The 20,405-nt window shown below is 42.1% G+C and overlaps 2 protein-coding genes across 4 annotated transcripts in view; both read right to left on the reverse strand.

Moving 5' to 3' along the window:
• Positions 1-84: 84 nt before the first annotated feature.
• Positions 85-13,365, reverse strand: slc12a3 (solute carrier family 12 member 3). Its single transcript, XM_048256652.1, has 26 exons — positions 13,069-13,365; positions 12,474-12,608; positions 10,909-10,984; positions 10,168-10,263; positions 9,381-9,520; positions 8,639-8,749; positions 8,394-8,505; positions 7,899-8,029; positions 7,393-7,477; positions 6,960-7,120; positions 6,464-6,571; positions 5,870-5,993; positions 5,418-5,519; positions 4,806-4,961; positions 4,463-4,562; positions 4,085-4,196; positions 3,411-3,548; positions 3,041-3,147; positions 2,835-2,917; positions 2,481-2,549; positions 2,247-2,351; positions 1,900-2,011; positions 1,357-1,443; positions 1,124-1,256; positions 804-871; positions 85-487 (listed from the first exon to the last, which is right to left on the reverse strand). The coding sequence occupies exons 1-26, from the start codon at positions 13,354-13,356 to the stop codon at positions 346-348; spliced, it is 3,081 nt and encodes a 1,026-aa protein (XP_048112609.1). The 5' UTR covers positions 13,357-13,365; the 3' UTR covers positions 85-345.
• A 4,079-nt stretch (positions 13,366-17,444) lies between these two features.
• Positions 17,445-20,405, reverse strand: part of nup93 (nucleoporin 93) — a 32,725-nt gene continuing 29,764 nt past the window's right edge. For all 3 annotated transcript variants that reach the window (XM_048257822.1, XM_048257823.1, XM_048257824.1), the window contains 6 exons: positions 19,664-19,782; positions 19,120-19,237; positions 18,864-18,947; positions 18,461-18,589; positions 17,746-17,910; positions 17,445-17,715 (listed from right to left, as the gene is read on the reverse strand). In XM_048257822.1, coding sequence (XP_048113779.1) covers positions 17,800-17,910; positions 18,461-18,589; positions 18,864-18,947; positions 19,120-19,237; positions 19,664-19,782 — 561 coding nt within the window. In that variant the 3' untranslated portion in view covers positions 17,445-17,715; positions 17,746-17,799. The remainder of the gene's footprint in view (positions 17,716-17,745; positions 17,911-18,460; positions 18,590-18,863; positions 18,948-19,119; positions 19,238-19,663; positions 19,783-20,405) is intronic.

The raw sequence follows: 20,405 nt of genomic DNA on the forward strand, positions 1-20,405 counted from the left end.
TCTTACAGTTATGCAACTGTACAGTAAATACCCTAATTACTCGGATATTAGATGCCTTTTGCTTTCCAGTGCAACCCAAGACTGTTTATATTAACTCACAGTAATTTATTTAATTAGATACATTGTGAATTACAGCCTACATGTGACACAAACACAGAAAAGTGAGAAAAGAATATGTTCCAGAAAAGTTTACACCACATCTTGACATTAGTAATAACTTACAATACTAGACCTAACTAAACAACCACTAGCCAACTTGCAATTTACAGACATAAATTAAATTGAAATGGCTAGTTTAAGTTCTCATCAAATGACTGATTGTGGTACTGTTGGGTTGAGCTGGGATCACTGACAGTAGAAGGTGAGAACATTCTGTTGATTTCCCCTGATGAGCAGGACTGGAGGTCGAAGGTTACGTGACAGTGTCTCCAGCCAGGCCATGTAGAGTGCACTCGGACACATCCCTCTCCTGCCAACAGGCAGGGTCCTAAAGATCGCAGCAGAAAGAGGGTGAGGCATCTGATTCTGATGGACACAGGTCTTTGAAAGTGTACAGATTTCAATTTCCCTCAGGATGAATAAAGTCGGTCTGCCTGCCTGAATGAATGTCTGTCAGTCTGTCTGTCTGTATGGTTAAAGTTAAAGACCACACAAAGTTTTAATCTTAAACTGTCTAAATCATGGCCAAAACTGCACAACATGTACTTCCTATATGAGGTCCATCTTTTGAAGCGTGTCCATTTATTTTTCTAATGAATACAGTTCTGTGTTGAAATCATTTGTATGTATGATGTTTTACTTACACAACAACGAGGGCAGCCTCTCGTGAGTAATCACACAAAATCTCATTAAGACGTATCTGTCGGTGAGACTGCAATACCACACAAATATAGACACAAAATAAATATGAAAGACATGAATGACATTATGCTAGAATACAGGAATCCATCTCAATTAGAGAAACAGACAAAGTTTATGCAAACATAGAAACATCATTATGCATAAGAATCAATTTAATCACAGAGACATTGAAATACATAGGAGAGTTTAGCGTGAAACCAGCTGATGAACCCTTCTGTATATCTCAGGTGGTTTATTTAAGTGAACTAAAGTCTAGGCTCACCTTGGCTTTATATCTCTCCATCTCCTCAGTGGACACCTCCCAGGGATAGTCCTTCAACCCTGCCTCTGAGTCTGCACTCTTAGTGACTGTGTCCACTCTGTAGGGTGCGATCAGGTCCTCAAACTTCTTGACACTGTTAGGACAGAAAGTGTTTGTTTTTTTACTGACTCCATTTGACTGTGATTACTGCATGGTCATCCAAGTGGAAGATAGGGTGTGTGTGTGAACCGTACTTTTCAGGCTGAGGCCTCTCGTTGATATCAGGCAGAACCAGGACCTCCTGGAACCCTAATCGGAATTTAGTGATGAGACTCATCACCCTGGAAGAGAACACAGAGAACCCTCTCATTAATCTGGGTAGCCAGAAGCTCGCATCATGCTGAATGAACCCTCTCATTGGTCAAGAGCTTTACTGCTTCACTGTAAATTTGGTGAAAGATGAACTGGAATGGATCGCACTGGCAGAGATTTTTGTCTTAAGGCTGACATAACACTGTATATTTTGGCCCAAGACCTTTTTTCCCTTAACTATTTTCAACAAGGACTACAACTCATTCTACACCTTTCTTTTGGTAGGTACTTATTATTTGCCCCTCGTACATTATACAACACTAATCCAGGGTATTTAGAATATTTTATGGTTTTCATTTGGCTAGATTATGGAATACAGTAGTAGAATACAGAATACAGAAACAGTAGTCTTCATCATCATCATCATCATCATCATCATCTGTTACTCCCACGCACGTAGTGTGAACTGTTAATGGTTTACTCACTCTTTCTTGCGCTCCTCCATGCGCTGGATATCTCCCCCCACGAACACACGCACCTTACACTTTGCCCAGCGCTTCTTACGGGTGAGGAGGTAGGGGATGAGAAGTGTCAGGCCTACCGACAGCACAGAGAAAATCATATCTTACCAGAGGCTTGGGCTCATCTGGACATCACACAGCAGTGGCACAGTTTTCGCTGTGAGAACATCTTAACCAATCAAATCAACGAATCAACTAATATCATCACTGAATCTCTGAGTGCTCTTACACACAGTCTGTGTCTATGCTCTATACATAAAACTTTTACACATAACGTGTATTTATGTATTTTCTTTTTCATTGTTGTTCACCTCCATCATCAGAAAGCCAGTACACATCAATAGTCTTCTTCTCCTGCTTTTTCTGGAACACAGTTGAGGCCTGAGGGGGAATGACTGAAGCCTCAGGGCCTGAAACTAAACAACACCACAAGACAGCTCACTGGCCAGGCCTAAACCTATAGGGTGTTGCTATAACAACACAAACAACTATAACCAACCTCCCTAAAGCATCATTGACTCAACAGTGGGTAATTCTGTACGTACATGAGATGCATGAGGGAGATTCGGGGGGAGATCCTGTTTGCTCTGGATGGGCCTCATATGCAGGGTTAGCTGATAAATAGAGCATGTGTTTGAGATTACTTAAATACCATATATAAAAATGAAACATACTATAGCATACTTTTAATCACATCAACATTTCAAATCCAAAGAAATGCTGCAGTCTGTGGCATTTGTGATGCATATTTATGATCAATTTGCTATGTTGATTAATTGCTCTTCTTGCATTTTGAAATATGGCATAATGCATTTCATTTTATGCAACGGATTAGAACCTAGTCATAGGGAGAAAGGGGAAAATGTAAAATAGTCCTCATTTCCTCTTGTTATGCTTACCGTGAGCTTGCATCTTCCAAGACATGTCCAGGCCTTCTTTCATTCGAAGCACACACACACCATAGTGAAGGTCAAAGGCATCACTGCAACACAGATATATTAGCATACCAAACCTCCTGGATGCACCATGGGCCTTGCATAACCCTATCTGACAATGTTTTGAAATTACTATGTTTTGTAAGTTTGACTGTGTCTTACGAACTTACTGTAAGATGCCTATGTAACTGTCCATGCTACTTGCTTTGTCTTTCCGCCAGTTCTTTTTATAACCCATCACCAACATGTTTGGGCGCATTCGTCCCAATCCCGCTCCCTAATAGACAACAGAAAGTGAGGGTCATTTCATTTCAGCTCCAAGTTTCATTTTGTAATAAAAAAAAAGATTATTTATTTATTGTTATTTTATCAGTTGTTTATTAACACATATTCCATCAAATATCCAATTCAATTCAAATAACTTTATTTGTTTCCATTAGGAACTTGTGAACACGTGTGAAAAGCATCAGTGTGTGTCTGATATCCTTGGATGAACATAATAGAAGTTGTAGCAAGAGGGGACATAAGGCAAGTATTGACCTGCAGCAGCATCTGGACGCCAGAGCGTAGGTTATCTGCTACCACTCCATGGTAAAAGGATTTAATCTGTCGTTGGTTCAGCCAGGCTACGTGAGAGCTGTGGCTGGCAGAATCTACAGCATCGGGAGAAGGACTTTCCTGAGGCAGGGCAAAGAAAAAATGTTTTTCCAGGTGAAGATGAAAAAGACTTCAAGAACCTTGCCTAACCTTAGGGGCTGAACTTGGGTTACATCCAACATCATCAAAGCTTGCTCTGGATGAAACATTTACCTATGCCTCAAAGTATTTTTGCTTGTCATAAAGGCTTGTAGAGCAACTACAATGGTGATGTAATTCTTGAAAAGAAAAGATGTTTTCCAATATCCCTGCATATTACATGCACCTACGTTTTCAGTTTGAGGAAATAAAGAGTAAGAAACATGACCAAAAATCATGGACTGCACCATAAATATTACGCATGACATCTTTTTGTCACATCTGTAGAATCTGTATGATTGTTATAAGTCTACACACATTTTTATAGCCTGGCTAACACCAGACAAATGATCAATGAGGAATCAGATTCGTCTGGTTCCCAGGCTAATATATTTTATAGTCTGACTCTGACATGGAAAAAACTACTAACAGTACCATTTATACAGTGAGAGATCATCTATTCTAGCTTTTAAACTTACAACGACAACATTCGCACACATCATCAGACTCAGGTTCTTGGTGAAGGTCCCAACAAAGTCCACCAGGGCAGGCCGGACAGCAGGAGGGCCAGTGAGGAGAAGACACTGAGGTCTGGGAAGCCAGAGACAGACAGGGGTGGGTCAGGGACAGAGATGGAGAGGAAAGACTAGTGTGATTTGGTGTTTGGTGATATGACAAGGGGAGGTGGCGATGTACCTCTCATAAAAAAAATAATAAAAAAAAACATGAAGATGAGGGAATGAATGAGAAGCAAAGTGAAGATAAAGTATATCACACACACACACACACACACACACACACACACTTGTGTTCTGAGAGTATGGTGGGGAGTAGTGGGGCGTGAGAGTGGTGTGTACCTGTAATTTTTTATATGGTCGTCCACCTGGTTGAGACCCATACAGTGAGAGAGAGCCATGTTATAGGAGCTAGCTTGGACTGAGGAGCCCCAGTTCACAGCTGTTTAAGCAAATAAGACATTAATCACACTAATACATCAAACTCTGCAATATATCATACAGCCCATGAACATATATATGAGATGAGTGTGTTTGGTGAACAGTAGGGTCTCAAATGAAAACTCAAGCCAAGGATAATCAGTAGCCTGAGCTATCACATAGGGACAGGAAAAGACATGATCCTGGCAGCAGGAACTGAGAGATGTGGTTTTGCGTGGGTATGCATGAGTGTTTGTCGTCTCACAGGGTCTCTTGTAGAGCACGTAGCCCAGCAGGAAGAGCACGACTCCGATAGCGATGAGTGCCGCCCACCAGGTCAGCAGGAACATGATGACAACCGCCACCATGGCGCACAGCAGCGACGCCCACTTATTAAAGTAACGGAAAGACGGGCGCCAACCTGACACACACACAACACACACACACACACACACACACACACGAGAGAGAGCAGCATCAGTGAATCATATCACACACAGACTGAGACCATAACCCAGAAGAGAGGCTACAGTGTGACAGAAGATAAATGTGTGTGTGTATGGGATTAGTTGTAGTATAGTTACATATTATGTGATCATATCTTGATGCCTGGTGAGAAATTTCTCTTAATAATAATAATAATAATAATAATAATAATAATAATAAATATATATATATATATATATATATATATATATATATATATATATATATATATATATATATATATATTATTATTATTATTATTATTATTATTATTAAGAGAAATTTGTATATATTAACTATACGTCTTTATGGGAGTTATAACAATGATGGGAGTTATAACAATGATGGGAGTTATAACAATGATAGATAACTAAATACATGAATTGCCCACCTGGAGAGTTAGTGATGGAGGCGTGAAAGCAGCTGAAGTTGATGAGGGCGTAAGAACACAGGAAGAAGTTGGAGATGATAGGAGCGATGGTGTTCAGCTCAGCTGGGAATTCAAACAGAGAAAGATGTGAGCACCTCTTCCTTAAGGTGTAGGTTTTTGAACATTCTAAGTTCCGCAACAATTGAAGGTTCTAAAATTCTATGTTGAATTCAATGAACCCAGATATTCTTTAGAATGTTAATTTCCCAACATTCCCGTCACTCCTTTAAGGGTTTAAGGATTTGCTTAAACGTGATGCTCCATTAATGTTCCAATCACAAAGGGATTGATAGACAGGAAGGGTGACACACTGAGTGAAAGATTGCGAGACAGACAGGTTTAGACATACAGCACATAGACTGGCAATCAGGTTTAAATGTAATTAAGAATTTGAGGTGATACTGCCATCTCACCAATGATAATAAAGCAGACAGCGATGATGTAGGTCAACAGGTAGGCTCTGTAGGGCTCGTCATTCTTCCCATAGCCTTTCCCAAAGAAGCCAATGAGCGGGTACAGGTTATCCTTACACAGACACTGCAGGTGAGGAGAAACAAAAACACTCTTGATTTTAGTCTGTCTCCAGACAGACAGACTGCACTTGACTGTGGAACTAGAGCTGTGACACATGAAGGCTACATTTGTTCCAGAATCAAATATTACCTATTGTAGAGAGGTTACACATTCTAGGAATCTAAAAAAAAAACATAAGTGTAAAATGCTCTCATTTTAACATATTTCCACCAAAAACTGTGAAAAAAATATGTTGCAATTAGTTTTGGATCAGACCTTATTTTGCCTGATTTAAACTGGCTTGTCCAATATGGTTACCATGACTCCCATTTTAAGTGATTATCTGGCATTCAACTGAACTGGTGTTGACTGCCATGCTGTCTTCAATTATTACTTTAATCAGTTATTCCCAGGGGTTTTGTGTACTATTTAATGATTGTTATGAACTGTACATGATTGACATTAGGTCTGAATACACATTGTAGAGTCATTACCTGGAAAACCTTGGGTGCTGAGACCAGGCAGGCCAAAGCTGAGGAGAGTGTGGCCCCAAATATCCCTGCTGTGATCAGGGGTCCGAATGCAGACACCAAACTCATACTCTGAGGAGTTAATACAGGACAGGTAACATCTATTGCCCTCTATTTAACATTTATATGTCCTGCACTCCTCTCTCCTCTATGTTAGGATAACATGATGCAGGTACCATTTATCAAACTGCATTTGAATATGACATTTATGTCTCCTGCTCTCCACTCTACTCTATCTAAGGATAACATGAGATGGGTACCATTTATCACCCTGTATTTACATGTATTTCAGTCTACCTCTGCTGTTCTCCATTCCAACCTATCTAAAGTTATTTTTCTGTATATGTAATGTACCCATTGGGATCAAATGAAAATAATTAAAGCAGCGCTATGTCTTCTTATGTAGACACCACGTGTTGCCTATACAGTATACCTTGTGGATGGCAGTGATAAGTGGTACCTGGTAGTAGTTGCTGATGCCATAGGCACAGGTTTTGTTGGAGATGCATTCACTGAAGTTCCAGCCGTAGTGGCAGCCCATGCCTAAGCAGTCTTCTTTATTATAAGGCTCAGCCAGTGTGTCATTGATGTAGCCAGATGCATCTCGCACCACACATGACCCTATTTTACACACAGGATTACTGCCAGCTGGTATTACACTGGAGGGAGTATTAGATTGTTTTATGAATTAAAAGTGAATTAAATGCATGTGATGGGATTGCAGAGTAATTGGATATTTAAGATAGTAGAACTCACTTCCATTATCTAAACTTTCTCTCTCTCTCTCACACACACACACACACACACACACACACACACACACACACACACACACACACACACACACATGATGACCTTTTTTGATTAAAATGAAATGGAAACAGTTGACTAACCTATTGTGACTGATACGAGCAGATAGGATACTGTAGTCCAGAAAATGGCAGACAGCGTCCCTTTGGGTATAGCAATGTTGGGATCCTAGGGTGCAGGCGGGGATTATGTGGATTACTGGGCATTTAGGCAGGGACACTCAGTACTGGTGTCAAATAGCCAAATCAATATTCTGTTTCCTAACTGTGTATCTGAACAGACCAGCAATACCCTGGTTTCTGCAGTCTCTATTTGATATTTGTGTCAATGCTGTGTTTAAACTTCCATGGCTCTCAAGAGTGTGTGAGTGTTTCAACCTTCTGAACTCTAAAAACCTTTTGCAGCATTTATGATATACAAAACGGTCATTTTAAAAAAAAATCTATCACACTTTAATTTTCCATTGGTCTCAGTATTCTCCTTGACCGAAAAGAAAAATAAGTATGTAAGAAAGAAAGTATGAAAAAAAATTGTGTGTAAGGAAAAGATGTGATTGAAAAATTGTGGATTGAGTAGAGTGATCCCTTGCCTTTAGGTCTCCAGAGATGTTAGCTCCAGCCAGGATCCCAGTGGCTGATGGAAAGAAAATGGAGAACATCCCAAAGAAACTGCCATCTGGACCACGCCAGCGCGGCACAAAGTTTTCAGCAAAGATGTCCGCTGTTGAACACAACCACATTTGCTTTTGGATATAACTCATCAATATACACTGTATGCTAGTGTTACTTAGACAACTGCTAACACTTCCATTCATTTTTGTATAAGGCATATGTTGTCATGTATAACATCATGTACAAGTTCTCAAAATATTAAATGAGTATTAGTGTTTGCTTTAATAGACTTTGCATATTCTGTGATTAGATTACATTAGAAATTCTATGATTAGAATACATTAAATTTAGATATATGATTGTGTCAAGAAGTTTAAGATCTTATCTAGTACTTGTAAATGTGTGTAAAGCAGAGTATCCAGCCCACTGGGTCAAGCTGTCAACTCTAAAGGTCTACACTGTTTAAATCTAACCTCTGTAGCTGTAGAAGCCTTTGGCCTGCTTCTCAGGGGTGGCGGGAATCACCGTGCCAACAAAGTAGCTGGCGAAGGAGACCATGATGACAAAGAAGAAGAGAATCTGGGCCTGAGAATATGGTAGACCTGACTTTAAAACCCAATCTACACCCCACACAGACACACATTCGACCTTTCACATGCATATAACATAGATATATAACTGACTCCCATCCCATCCCAAGATGGTCTTCCAGACAGACCTTTGATTCCCACTCCATTCCTGCCATGGAGATGGCTAGTAAACAGGTGACAGTGATGACGCCAATGATCCGGATGTCATTAATAGGATCTACTATGCCAGTCTCATGTTCCTGAAATGACACAGTGAATGAAATATACTTCAGTGGTACTGCTAACCAGGAGAATCTGTACAGTATTTATGCAAAAATGATCCTTTGGTAATAGTATATTTCACTACATTAATGTGATATTTAAAAGCGCAGTCCATGATCCTGCACATTTCCTGTCAAATTCAGTGAATTAATCTTAATGGCCTAATAGCTGTCTATTTAGTGTTTGAGCAAAAAAAACTGTTCGTATGCTCTGTAAATGGGGTGCGATTAGATTGATTGTTGGGCTCATATACTAACAAAAAACGAATCACAGACGCCATTTTTAATTACACCAGAATAGTATTTATTATGGAGTCATTTATATGCTTACACACTAGGAGGTATAGACTTAATCCTGCCTGTTTGCACCTGTATTAGATACAGTAAATGCACAGAAAGCAGGCAAAGGCTTAAATAAATCCCCAAATAAATAAATAAATAAATAACATTTACAGTACATTTCATATCTTTAAATGCTCATATTTTCAAATGCTGTTTTTTCCATACTTTGTATTCACTAAGCCTTTATTTTGTACACTAAAGCATGATTTATTTTTTTATTTTATTTTTTTTATTTATTTTAAGGATGGCGCGATTCAACTGTACTCACCTGCATCAAGTCCAGCACGGTCTCGGCGAAGCCAACAGTGTGCATGGCAACGGCCACAGCGTTGGCGAAGGCAAAGATGAGGCCAATGGAGCCGCCCAACTCTGGCCCCAGGCTGCGGGAGATCAGGAAGTAGGTCCCACCTGCACCACACCGCACACACAGAGAGGGCTCACTGCAGGACCATTTCATTTGGACATATTTAAAATGTCCTGATATCTGAAGTGGGGTGCCAGATAGTATTTATTCAGTTATTTATTAGGCTGATGATACACAAGGCAACGTTCTCAGCCATGTTGCTGCCGTAATATGTTGTTCAAGCATGTTTGCATTGATATTGGGTAACACTTTTCTGTTTTCTGGAGAACTTTAATTATCAGTAGGCAAATGTTCATGATCTCTCAGTCAGAACACATGGAACTGGCTATGTGGTTGCCCAGCAACATTGCTAAAGAAATGTCCTGTGCGTCATCAACACCGACCTCAATAGACCTTTTCAACTGCATAAACAAACATGTGGGTTCCTAAGGCATTTCCAGTGGCACAGAAAACAATATTGCGCTAATAGTAACTTGGGAACAAACAAAATAAAATAAAAGAGTTGATATTTTGTGGATTGTGTTAAAGTCTGATTAATTTTCATTTCAAAGTATTTGCATTGGTTTTGAACGTTTCATCCTCTAGGAACATTTTGAAAGGGTCTATAGAATCTATCTATGTGCAATGTTTTAGATATTCAGGTTTTAGATATGGGTTTGTGGTAGTGTGCACTGCACAGACGACTACCTACCACCCTTGACTTTGCCATTGGTGGCTATGGCCGAGACTGAGAGGCCGGTCACTCCTGTGATGAGGGAGGAGAGGAGGATGATGATCCAGGTGAGGCCTGTGGAGAGGAGCAGAAGAGGAGGGGAGGAGCGGAGGAGAGGAGGTGAGGAGGTGAGATGAGAAGGGGAGAAGATAAGGGGAGGAGGGAAGGAGAGGAGGAGAGGAGGTGAGGAGAGGAGGAGAGGAGGTGAGATGAGAAGGGGAGAAGATAAGGGGAGGAGGGAAGGAGAGGAGGAGAGGAGGTGAGGAGAGGAAGGGGAGAAGAGGGGAGGAGGGAAGGAGAGGAGGAGAGGAGAGGAGGAGGAGAGGAGGTGAGATGAGAAGGGGAGAAGATAAGGGGAGGAGGGAACGAGAGGAGGTGGGGAGGTGGGAAGGGGGAACATGTAATCAGAGCAGTGCGTTATCCTAGACTAGCTGCCAGATGCTGGACTTCAGGTGACTGTGGCACTAAATCTGCCCCTAGCCTGGTGAGATTAAGTGTTTCTGATCAGGTTTTAAAGGTGGATGGGTTCATACAGTATCAATGTTTTTCATGAAAAAAGAGAAAGAGACAGATGGAGAGAGAAAAAGAGATGGTGAAAGAGTGTGTGCCTCTACTGTGTCTCCTGTGTGTGTGTGTGTGTGTGTGTGTGTGTGTGTGTGTGTGTGTGTGTGTGTGTGTGTGTGTGTGAGATAGAGAGAGAGAATAAACGGATGAACACACCAATCCCTGCCTGTGCTGTGATCCAAGGTAGCCGGAGATAGAGAATCACACCCCAGATGTTTAGCATGCACCGGATCTGAAGACAAAATACAAACTCATCCAGACAAGCGTAGGGAAGAGATCAGTTTCATAAGCTCCATACTCGCTGCTATAGGCCGATAAATGTGAGGCAGGTTCTGCGTTGTGTGTCTTTTTAGGTGAAAGACTTTTAAGAACAAATACAACATCAAACATTTCTTCCTCAATAATGGGCCAGTAGCATCATCATTATCAAATGCATAACACATAATATAGATTTAATGTCATAATGGCATTAAAACTTTATTATAGGCGTGATGGAGTGCCATCACTATGGTTGAGTATGCACTCTGACTGCCATACGCGTTACAGTCAAGCTGAAGTTTTGGGACCACGGAGACCCAGGTTCATGGGTGGATGGGGTGACTACTCTCTCCTTTGGTAACATATGGTGTCAAAAGTGGGGTTGCTTGCCGTGAGGCCATCAGAGGTGAACCGTATGAGGGGACCCCCAGGATAGATTGACCCCTGTGTGAGGGACCCGAGAGATGCGTGTAGCATTAGTGTACGGGACAACCTGCTATGGGAGAAGTACGGCTGGTGGCTGTGTGAGGGACACCAGTATGCGTGAAGCACATGGGCATGCTTCCTGTAGGGGAAGGTAATGTGATGGAGTGCTGTCACTACGGTAGAGTATGCACTCTGCCATATCAAAGAGCCTGGCTTTTTGGTGTTGCGGTCAAGCTGCAGGTTTGGAGACCCAGGTTCAAGGCTGGGTGGGGTCACTACTCTCTCCCTATCAAGGCAATAAATAAACCACCATTCCAGCTTAGTAATTAAATATTTTTTTTTTTTTTATCAGGCTATGGGATAACTGTTCACCTACACTGAACAATAAATAACAATTGTATGGAAGCATGTTTTATGGAGCGCGGGAGGTGTCATTACAAGTTTTATTTTGTATAGAACATGTGCACCTGTTCACTATCCACAATTTGGTGAAACGATCCTCACATATATAAGTATATATACTCTTTTGATCCCGTGAGGGAAATTTGGTCTCTGCATTTATCCCAATCCGTGAATTAGTGAAACACACTCAGCACACAATGAGGTGAAGCACACACTAATCCCGATGCAGTGAGCTGTCTGCTACAGCGGCTTGGGGAGCAGTGAGGGGTTAGGTGCCTTGCTCAAGGGCACTTCAGCTCTACTGGCTGGGGTTCGAACCGGCAACCCTCCGGTTACAAGTCCAAAGCGCTAACCAGTAGGCCACGGCTACCCCTATCCAGTAGGCCACATATGACCCTCACATATCAGATCAAAAAAATGAATGAACACAAAGACATTTTACACCACTACATGCTGTTACAAGATGTATTTTAAGGGTTATACTGTTACCATTTAGGGACTATAAACATTATAATATTCTAACATTATACTAATTATTATAAACATTCAGTTCTCTCTAAAGAGGTGCATGATACTTTAGGCTACGTTACTTAAAATCAGTGGACGTTAATAGTGGAAACCCAAATATGTCCTACCATAACACCTTGCACCCATCCAAAGCGTGTTGGTTCTGGCGCTAGCTTGTCAGCCTTCTCATCCTCTAGAATATTTTCTCTGTCTGTCTCTTCTGGTCCATGGGTCTCATACAGAGGAGGAGGACAGCAATTATCCTGCCACACACAACATATACTATACAGTATATCAGTCTATTCTATAATATGTTATTTAACACGTTCAGTATGTATCTTGCCACATACAAGACAGTTGTGTATTTCAGCCTATTATATTATACTACATTATTAAACATATTCAGCTTGTATATCCTGTCACAGTATCATTGTTTATATTCCATACACTGCCCCTTAATCATTCAGTGTACACTTTTTAAATATCCTTTTGTGATACCTCTGTCAAGTTAAAACATTATTGTGCATACAAGTGCATTTTTTTAGATTACCGCACAATTCTGCTGTAGGCAGTACCACACAATCAAGACAGGCCTACTGACTGTCACAGAAAGTTATGAGGCTAAAAGATAGTTCCTCCCGATGATGATCTTTTATGAACATGAATTATAACAAGAATTAGGTTGGTAGTCAGAGGATGTTATGAGTCTAAACAGAGTCTGACCTCCTGGTGGGAGTGCAGCTGGAACAGGGAGGGTCTGAAGCGACGTCTCCCGGCGACTTCGGTGTTGGAGTAGAACTCGTACCGCGGTGGCGCGTCTAGAGTGTCAAATCCAGACATGCCACGGGAGTCGCGGGACGCCACGCTGCTAGCGCTGTAGCTGATATTGTCTCCATCACTGACCACGCTAAAGCGAGCCTCCTGCTCCACTCCGTCAGCAGACGAGATGGAGTACCTGCCCTTCATCGGACCGAGGCTGAACACATTGGTTCCTGACTGGGGCTTCTCCATAGCCTGAGTAAGGACGGTGACTCTTGCGGAAACAGATGCATTGGAGTCTTATATATACACGTGCCTGTGGTTAAAACAGCCAATTAGGCTTTGTAATGAGACTGGAGGAACAAGCTCATTGGAGCCACTATAGAGTTTTTATGAGTGATGGGTAACTCCTCATTATTGCCCCCTGGGGCCTTCTGTGTGTGACTAGAACTTGTACACAGCATCAGAACAATGAGTAATCAAGAGCTAAAGGTAGATGACCTTCAGTGTTGCTCTCAAGGTGAAGGCCTAGGAAGGCTTGGCTCTGCGTGACTGACTTTCTGTGTTTGTTTGTCACAGCTCAAATCAAACATAACCTTCACTGTCAGCACTTGAGTGGGGACCAGAGCAGTTTGTTGGGATTGATGAGGTCCTGAAGAATGCATACAGTTCATCATTCTCCGAAGGACTAAACGAAGGCCTCTCAAATAGTGCTTTGCTGCTGTATTCGGCAAATGGCCAGTGTCCAGCAGACTGTGGAGAGCCAGTATGTTGTCATTAGTTGGACTTCTCGGCTGAAACCAGTCGTGGGGCCAGCATGCTGAGAGATTAAGGAGACTTCAGGAGAGTTCTGAGACTTCTTCGCCAACCCGGTGACATTGAGGAAAAAAACACACACACACACAGACATTTTTACTTGGCAAGGGAATCTACACAAGGAAAATCAGCATGAATAAGTCACCATGAAAAAACAATAACACAAACATAATGGACATGGCGGTTGTGATTACACCACACAATGCATGAGGAGGTGACCTTCACCTCGGCTTGTTGTAATATTGTGTGTTAAACAGCCCCATAAACGGCTCCAGTTTCATCTGAGAGACTTCAAAGCCTGCAGCGATAAAGGAACACTTTTCTAGTTCCTCATTAACTTCTGCCCACAAAGCCAGATGATGCCTGTTGAAATAATTATTTACCACAAATTCCCTCCCAACTTTGTCTGCACAATTCTTTGTATTAGGGAGCATCTTTTTTCTTTGTATTTAATTACTCTTGTACTAGTCTATCAGATATGCCAAGATACAGTTAAGAACAAAATTATTCATACCCCTGGCAAATATTTGTTTTAATGTTGATTTTCTCTTGACCAATATGTTTGTTCTGGCTGGTAATGGTAAATGGTAAATGGTAATACTAAAACAAGGGGCTAAATTAAGATTCTGGAGGAAAAGATCAGGCAGTGTGCCGAGAGACCTACCCCAATAGGCAGCATTGGACCATTGGACCACTGGTTAACAGAGAACAATATCAACATTTTAGAGTGGCCCAGCCAGGCTCCAGATCTCAATCTCTCAAAAAAGTGAGCACAAGGCCAGTGATGGCAAATAATCATTCTTGCCTCAAAACCTGGATAGATGCGGTCTACAATCATTGAGACATGGAGAGGCTTGGTAGGTATTATAAGAACCATTTTGAGACCTGTGGTGGCAAATAAAGATGTTTCCACTGATTATTTAAAAAGGGTATGAATCATTTTAGACATGTCATTTTTCATAAAAATGTTAAAAAAGATGAAAATGCTTCTTTTTCTGATTCCATGTTTCTACCACATTGTCATACAACCTTTTGGCATGTGGTAGTGTCATTTTCAAAACAAATATTGATAAAGAGAAAATTAACGTTAAATCAATATTTGCCAGGGGTATAAATAATTTTGTCCTTGACTGTAGCTCAAATGTTTTGTATCCCCTTCCAGAGCACTACGGTCAGCAGACCAAGTGTGGCTGGAAGAACCCAGGGCCAGGCTGAAAACGGGGACAGAGCCTTTTCAGTGGCAGCCCCTAGACTCTGGAACTGCCTCCCCCTCCACATCCGTTCAGCTCAGTCTCTGAATGTTTTTAAGTCCCTTTTAAAGACCCACCTCTTTTCACTTGCCTTTGGCTAGTGTCTCCCTTTATGCCCCAGTGTTTAGTTTTAAATGTTTTTCTGCATTTCTTAATTTATTTTAACTGTAGCCCTTTTTGTTTTTGTGCCTTCCTGTATTTATTTATTGCACTTTACTGTGGCTAAGCCGTCTGTAAATGCGCTATATAAATAAAATTGACATTAACATTATCCCATTCATGTTTTGTGTTCATGAATCACACCCTAACCAGTCATGTACTATACGTATATGATGTGTAACTGTTTTATATTACTGAGGTTTTTTCTGATATTTTTTTATTTGTACAAATAAGCAAGAATACAGCACACACAGCCTACTTCAAAAAATTGTGTTTATTAAAACTCACAAACATTATTCATCAACATCATCTAAACTGACACTGGATCCTGACCCTGGCGATGAGACATGATGTTGCGGAGGCCGTCTTCACACAGGCAGGCGCCTTGCGGTCAGTGGAGTGGTGCCACCCTGGTGTTGTGAAATAGCCGGGTTATAGCGGATGTGTGGCATCGGCCTGATTCACAACACCAGCTGCGGCACACACACCTGGCTCAGTTCATCTTGGCTTCACCCACCCACACGTCGGCGTGTGTGGTGGCGACAAACACGACCCAGCAGGAGCACCTCCAGGTCCAGGCTTTCTTGACAGGCTAACTGAGCTCGGCTCCCTCTGTTGGAGTGCCCAAAGACAGAAAATGAAACCATACACGCACTGTCCCAGAACATGAGACACACACAACAGACCACATCCTCACTCAGACTGATGGAGGTGCCAGAGACTCACAGACTCAAAGCCACTGCACCTACTCCAAGTGCCAGAGAGCAGGGCTTGTGAGGAGCACTCTGGGAATGATACTGGCAGACAGAGCTCAGCTCCCATTGTAGGGTTACGAATAGGATAGAAAATAAGATCATACAGAAAATGAGATACGTTTACAGACTACATCCTCAGACTGATGCAGCTGCCAGGGAGTCATAGCCACTGCACCTACAGAGAGAGAAAGAGGGTGCTGGGCTGGGGAGAGGCACCTTAGTGGTAATACCTGTCCTTTAGCACCAGCTGCTCTCTGTCAGAAATGCAAAACCAGCCAGGATTAGTGTGTTTGTGTTTGGGAGAGGGCGCAACAAGGGGTGGGAGAGGGGGTGCAAGGGTGGGGGAGGAGGAGGAGGAGGAGGGAGGGTGCGGGAGAGGACGCGGGCACCGCAGCAAGGCGAAGTGGCAGTGCCAATGCCTCCATCTGTGTGCTCGGCGGGCATCTTCCTCCCATCGCACCATCTGCCGGGGGGAGCTCCGTCACACTGAGACACACAGCACACACCTCCCCACTGAGGCTCCATCCAAAGAACTTCATTAAGCGTAAGGGACCGGGGAGGAAGAAAACAGAAAAATAAACTTCTGCTGACTGCTGGCAATTTAACAGTAGAAGTGTATTAAACTGTTTCTTAAGTGGTCCATTAAGTTCCATTAATGGTGAAATGTAGTGGTAAAAAGCCAATGCTGGCAATGAGATTTAGGTCGTTTTTGCAATGCCAGATATCTAGGTTAGCCCTTAATGTACAGATAACAGACATGCAAAACAAAGTCAGAAACGGTCAATGGACTGCATAGCTCTGTGCGCTGAAGAACACCTTTTTAAAATCACTTCGCCCAATTAGATATGAATTCACATTCTGTACTGCATTTGGATTGCCAAAGCAAACTTGGAGGCTCTGAGATTCTCACGAATCTTGCTCTGGTGGCTGTACTGTAAGCTGCCAAAAAAAGCTCAATCCAAATGAGCAAGTCATCATCACCTCTACAGGGACTGTCAGACCCCCGTAGTGATTGGGACGCCAACATAACTCAGGGCGGAACATTGGAAGGAACATTGTTGAACTCTCTCCACCCCTGCCATGTGAAACTATGGCTAACACAAAACAGCTGGAGAACATAAATAACCAATAACTTAAAAACATCACTGCAGTAAAAAAGGTTCATTTTCTGTAACAGTGGGAAAGGCAGAGTCTGTCTTCAGCTTGATCGCTCAATTACTGGACACAAGATGTTTCACTAAGTCTGCTTCCTTGTCTGAGGATGGGTCCAAAAGACATCCTAATCATTACAGGAACAGACAGAACCAAAAAGGGGTGATCCAATAAATGGTTTTAAGATGAAAATGAACAGAAACAGAACCAAACTGAAAGTTGATCTTTATTTATTCAAATTATGAAAAAGAATACAAACAAACATAACAAAACACAATGAAGGGAAAAGGTACCAGAGGGAATATGCACAAACCCAACCACATAGACAGGCTGGGGGAGGGGTGGGTGTTGGGAGGTGCTCATGATGGATGTGTGGAGGGATAATGGAAAAATCTGAGAGCAAGACATCACAGAGCAAAAAACTAAACTGCTGCAGTGTGTGTGTGTGTGTGTGTGTGTGTGTGTGTGTGTGTGTATATATATGTGTGTATATATGTGTGTATATATGTGTGTGTGTATATGTGTGTGTGTATATGTGTGCGTTCTGGAGTGGGAGGGGCTCATCAGTTCATCAGAACCTCCATCTGGACCAGTCGGGCATTGGTGTCTCCCGCCATGCGGTATGGGATCATCCCGGCGAATGTGATCAGTGCCCTGGCCTGACTGCGCAGCTGCTGCACATACAAGAGCACCAACAACAGAGACAACAGTTACAACTCGCTCACAACACACGGAATTTAGCATGGAGCTTGTTATGAAGCATGAAACAAGTTGTGCATGCTATTTATTTTCATCACTTAGCACTGGCAGGATGACTTCACTGTGATTACTGGGTAGACACATGACATAGTTATACTCACTACTCAAACAAACAAGACACTACTCAATTGATTTTTTTTCTTCTTTTTAATCTATTGGGTACATATCATACTGCTAGTTAATATGATTATTACTGCCTTGTGTGTCATTATACATTGTGGCTGATGGGTGAGGTTTATAATTCTATAATTCCATGGATTTTATTTAGAAATTCTGATTGCAATTATTACTGTAATTCTTTCTTATCCCTGTTGTCATGGCAAACAGATTTTGTTAAGACAATTTTATCCTTTACCATCTCATGCAGTGCATCAGTAACAGCCAAGCCGTGACGGCCAAGTAGATGGCTAAAATGCATAAAAAAGCTGGGTGGGTTGTCAATCAACTCCTGCCCCTCTTGCTTACCGAGTCTCTGTCCTCTATGGGACGCTGTGGTCTTCCAGGGGTGCCTGCTGCTGCCCCCTTCAGGCGCTTGTACTGCGTGTAAAGGATGTTCATGGTGGCCAGAAGAACCTCGGACAAATTGTGCCGCACCTGCAAGCAGAGAGGAATGACAATGAAGAGCAATAATTATGTGCTGGAGTCGAATGCCTTGTAATGACTGATTGTTATCCATGGGAAGTTCAGAGAACAAAAGCAGGTTTCGATGCAATGACAGATGGCAGTGGCAAACACTGATGGTAAAGCAAGCCAAGTCCCGCATGGCGTATCCTGCGGTAAAAGCCCAAAACCATAAGATATTTAAAGAACTCCCTACATTCTAGATTGAACTAATTTGGCAAAGGAAGGTAAAGGTAGTGAATCTAACCTCATCGCTGAAGTTGCGAAAGGCTGCTATCCTCTCCTCCACACTGTCCTGACTGAGGGGCACCAACTTTAGCCTCTCGATGATCTGAGAGAGAAAGAAAGAGAGAAAGAGAGAGAGAGAGAGAGAGAGAGAGAGAGAGAGAGAGAGAGAGAGAGAGAGAGAGAGAGAGAAGGAGAGCGATGGAGGGATAAGCATCACCACATTCTGAGCAGACAAGACTCATTCATGTTGGCTGGGATGGTGCCTGTGGTCTTACGTCGTAAGCCTGGTCAATATGACCGGCGTGGTACTCGTCAAAGAAGGTGGTGAGGTCCAGCAGCAGGTAGAAGGTGCTGTCCACAGACTTCTCCCCGGCCACGCCACTGGTCCGATACCTGAGCCATCGCACACACACACACACACACAAAACTCTCAGCTGAACTAGAAGCACAGTCTTTCATTTATACATAAACCACCTGGAAGGGTTTGACTGAGTCCCAATGCTGCCTGGCTGAACCCATGAGGATTCATTTCAAATGCTTTTATTGAAATTAAGCAAAACGATTGATGATTATATTACATTACATGTGCATAGTGTTGTGCATGTAACTGGCTCTAACTAATATTAACTTGCAACAACATAGATTTGATAGAAGAACCAAATTAAGTATTAAGTACTAGTGAAATGACTATTAAGTGACTAGTATAATGACTAATGACTAATTAAGTACTAGTGAAATAACTATTAAGTGACTAGTATAATGACTAATTAAGTATTAAGTGCTAGTGTAATGACTTCAGGTGTGGGAGGGGTCACTGACCGCTCTGCGATGGCGACGGCCATGTTCCTCAGCCGCTCCTTATTGGACTGCGGGGCGCTGATCTGGGCCACAACGGGACTCAGGAGCCGGTTCATCAGCTCCAGAACCTTATCCGGGTTCTGCGCAAAAAAAGGAAAGAGAAAAGGCTTGAGGATTGCTCAGGCACACAACTCAGAGAGAGGCCAATTATGGGAGAACGCTGTGTGATGGCATGGCAGAATATCACCCTCTCTATTGAGATGTACCAGCTGAATTATTTCCCTACATTGAGAAATTTCACAGAGAAGTGAATGCATGAAACCTGTATTTTTTGGTTTTATCTTGAAACTTAACTTGCCTATGACTGTTTTTATTGAAAATGTACAATTAACAATTTAATATATTTGAACTTAGAAACATTTACATTCATTCTCATCTTGAATGATGTGTCATAAATATGCTTCAAAATTATTCTAAATCACGACACTTGACATAATCTGTGAAAACGAGGGCAGGACCTTTCTGCTCAGGTAAGATGTTTCCCTATTCTCATAAAAATTCATTAGAAGAGGAAACCAAAAGGCAAGCTATTTAAAAGACATTTAAGCATTAAGAGTAGCAGTAACATAAAACACATTAGTCGATTTCGCATCTGATTTGTCCTTCTCGGTTTCTCCCTCTCTCTGTGTCCTGTTTCATCTGATTAAGTGGACCGCAGAGTGGTGCCAGCGTGCGTATGCTGCGCTGCACTGCGGAGCCCGCG

This window comes from Alosa alosa, chromosome 11 (assembly GCF_017589495.1).
Source record: "Alosa alosa isolate M-15738 ecotype Scorff River chromosome 11, AALO_Geno_1.1, whole genome shotgun sequence".
NCBI lineage: Eukaryota > Metazoa > Chordata > Actinopteri > Clupeiformes > Clupeidae > Alosa > Alosa alosa.

What these genes read in the sequence shown, in the direction of transcription:
- slc12a3 (XM_048256652.1), bottom strand. Translation starts at nt 13,356, where the DNA reads ATGGAGAAGCCCCAGTCAGGAACCAATGTGTTCAGCCTCGGTCCGATG. An exon ending in GATGGGTGCAAGGTGTTATG is followed by an intron (nt 10,985 to 12,473) that starts GTAGGACATATT and finishes TTTTGTCTTCAG; the next exon opens with ATCCGGTGCATGCTAAACAT. An exon ending in CACAGCACAGGCAGGGATTG is followed by an intron (nt 10,264 to 10,908) that starts GTGTGTTCATCC and finishes TCCTCTCCACAG; the next exon opens with GCCTCACCTGGATCATCATC.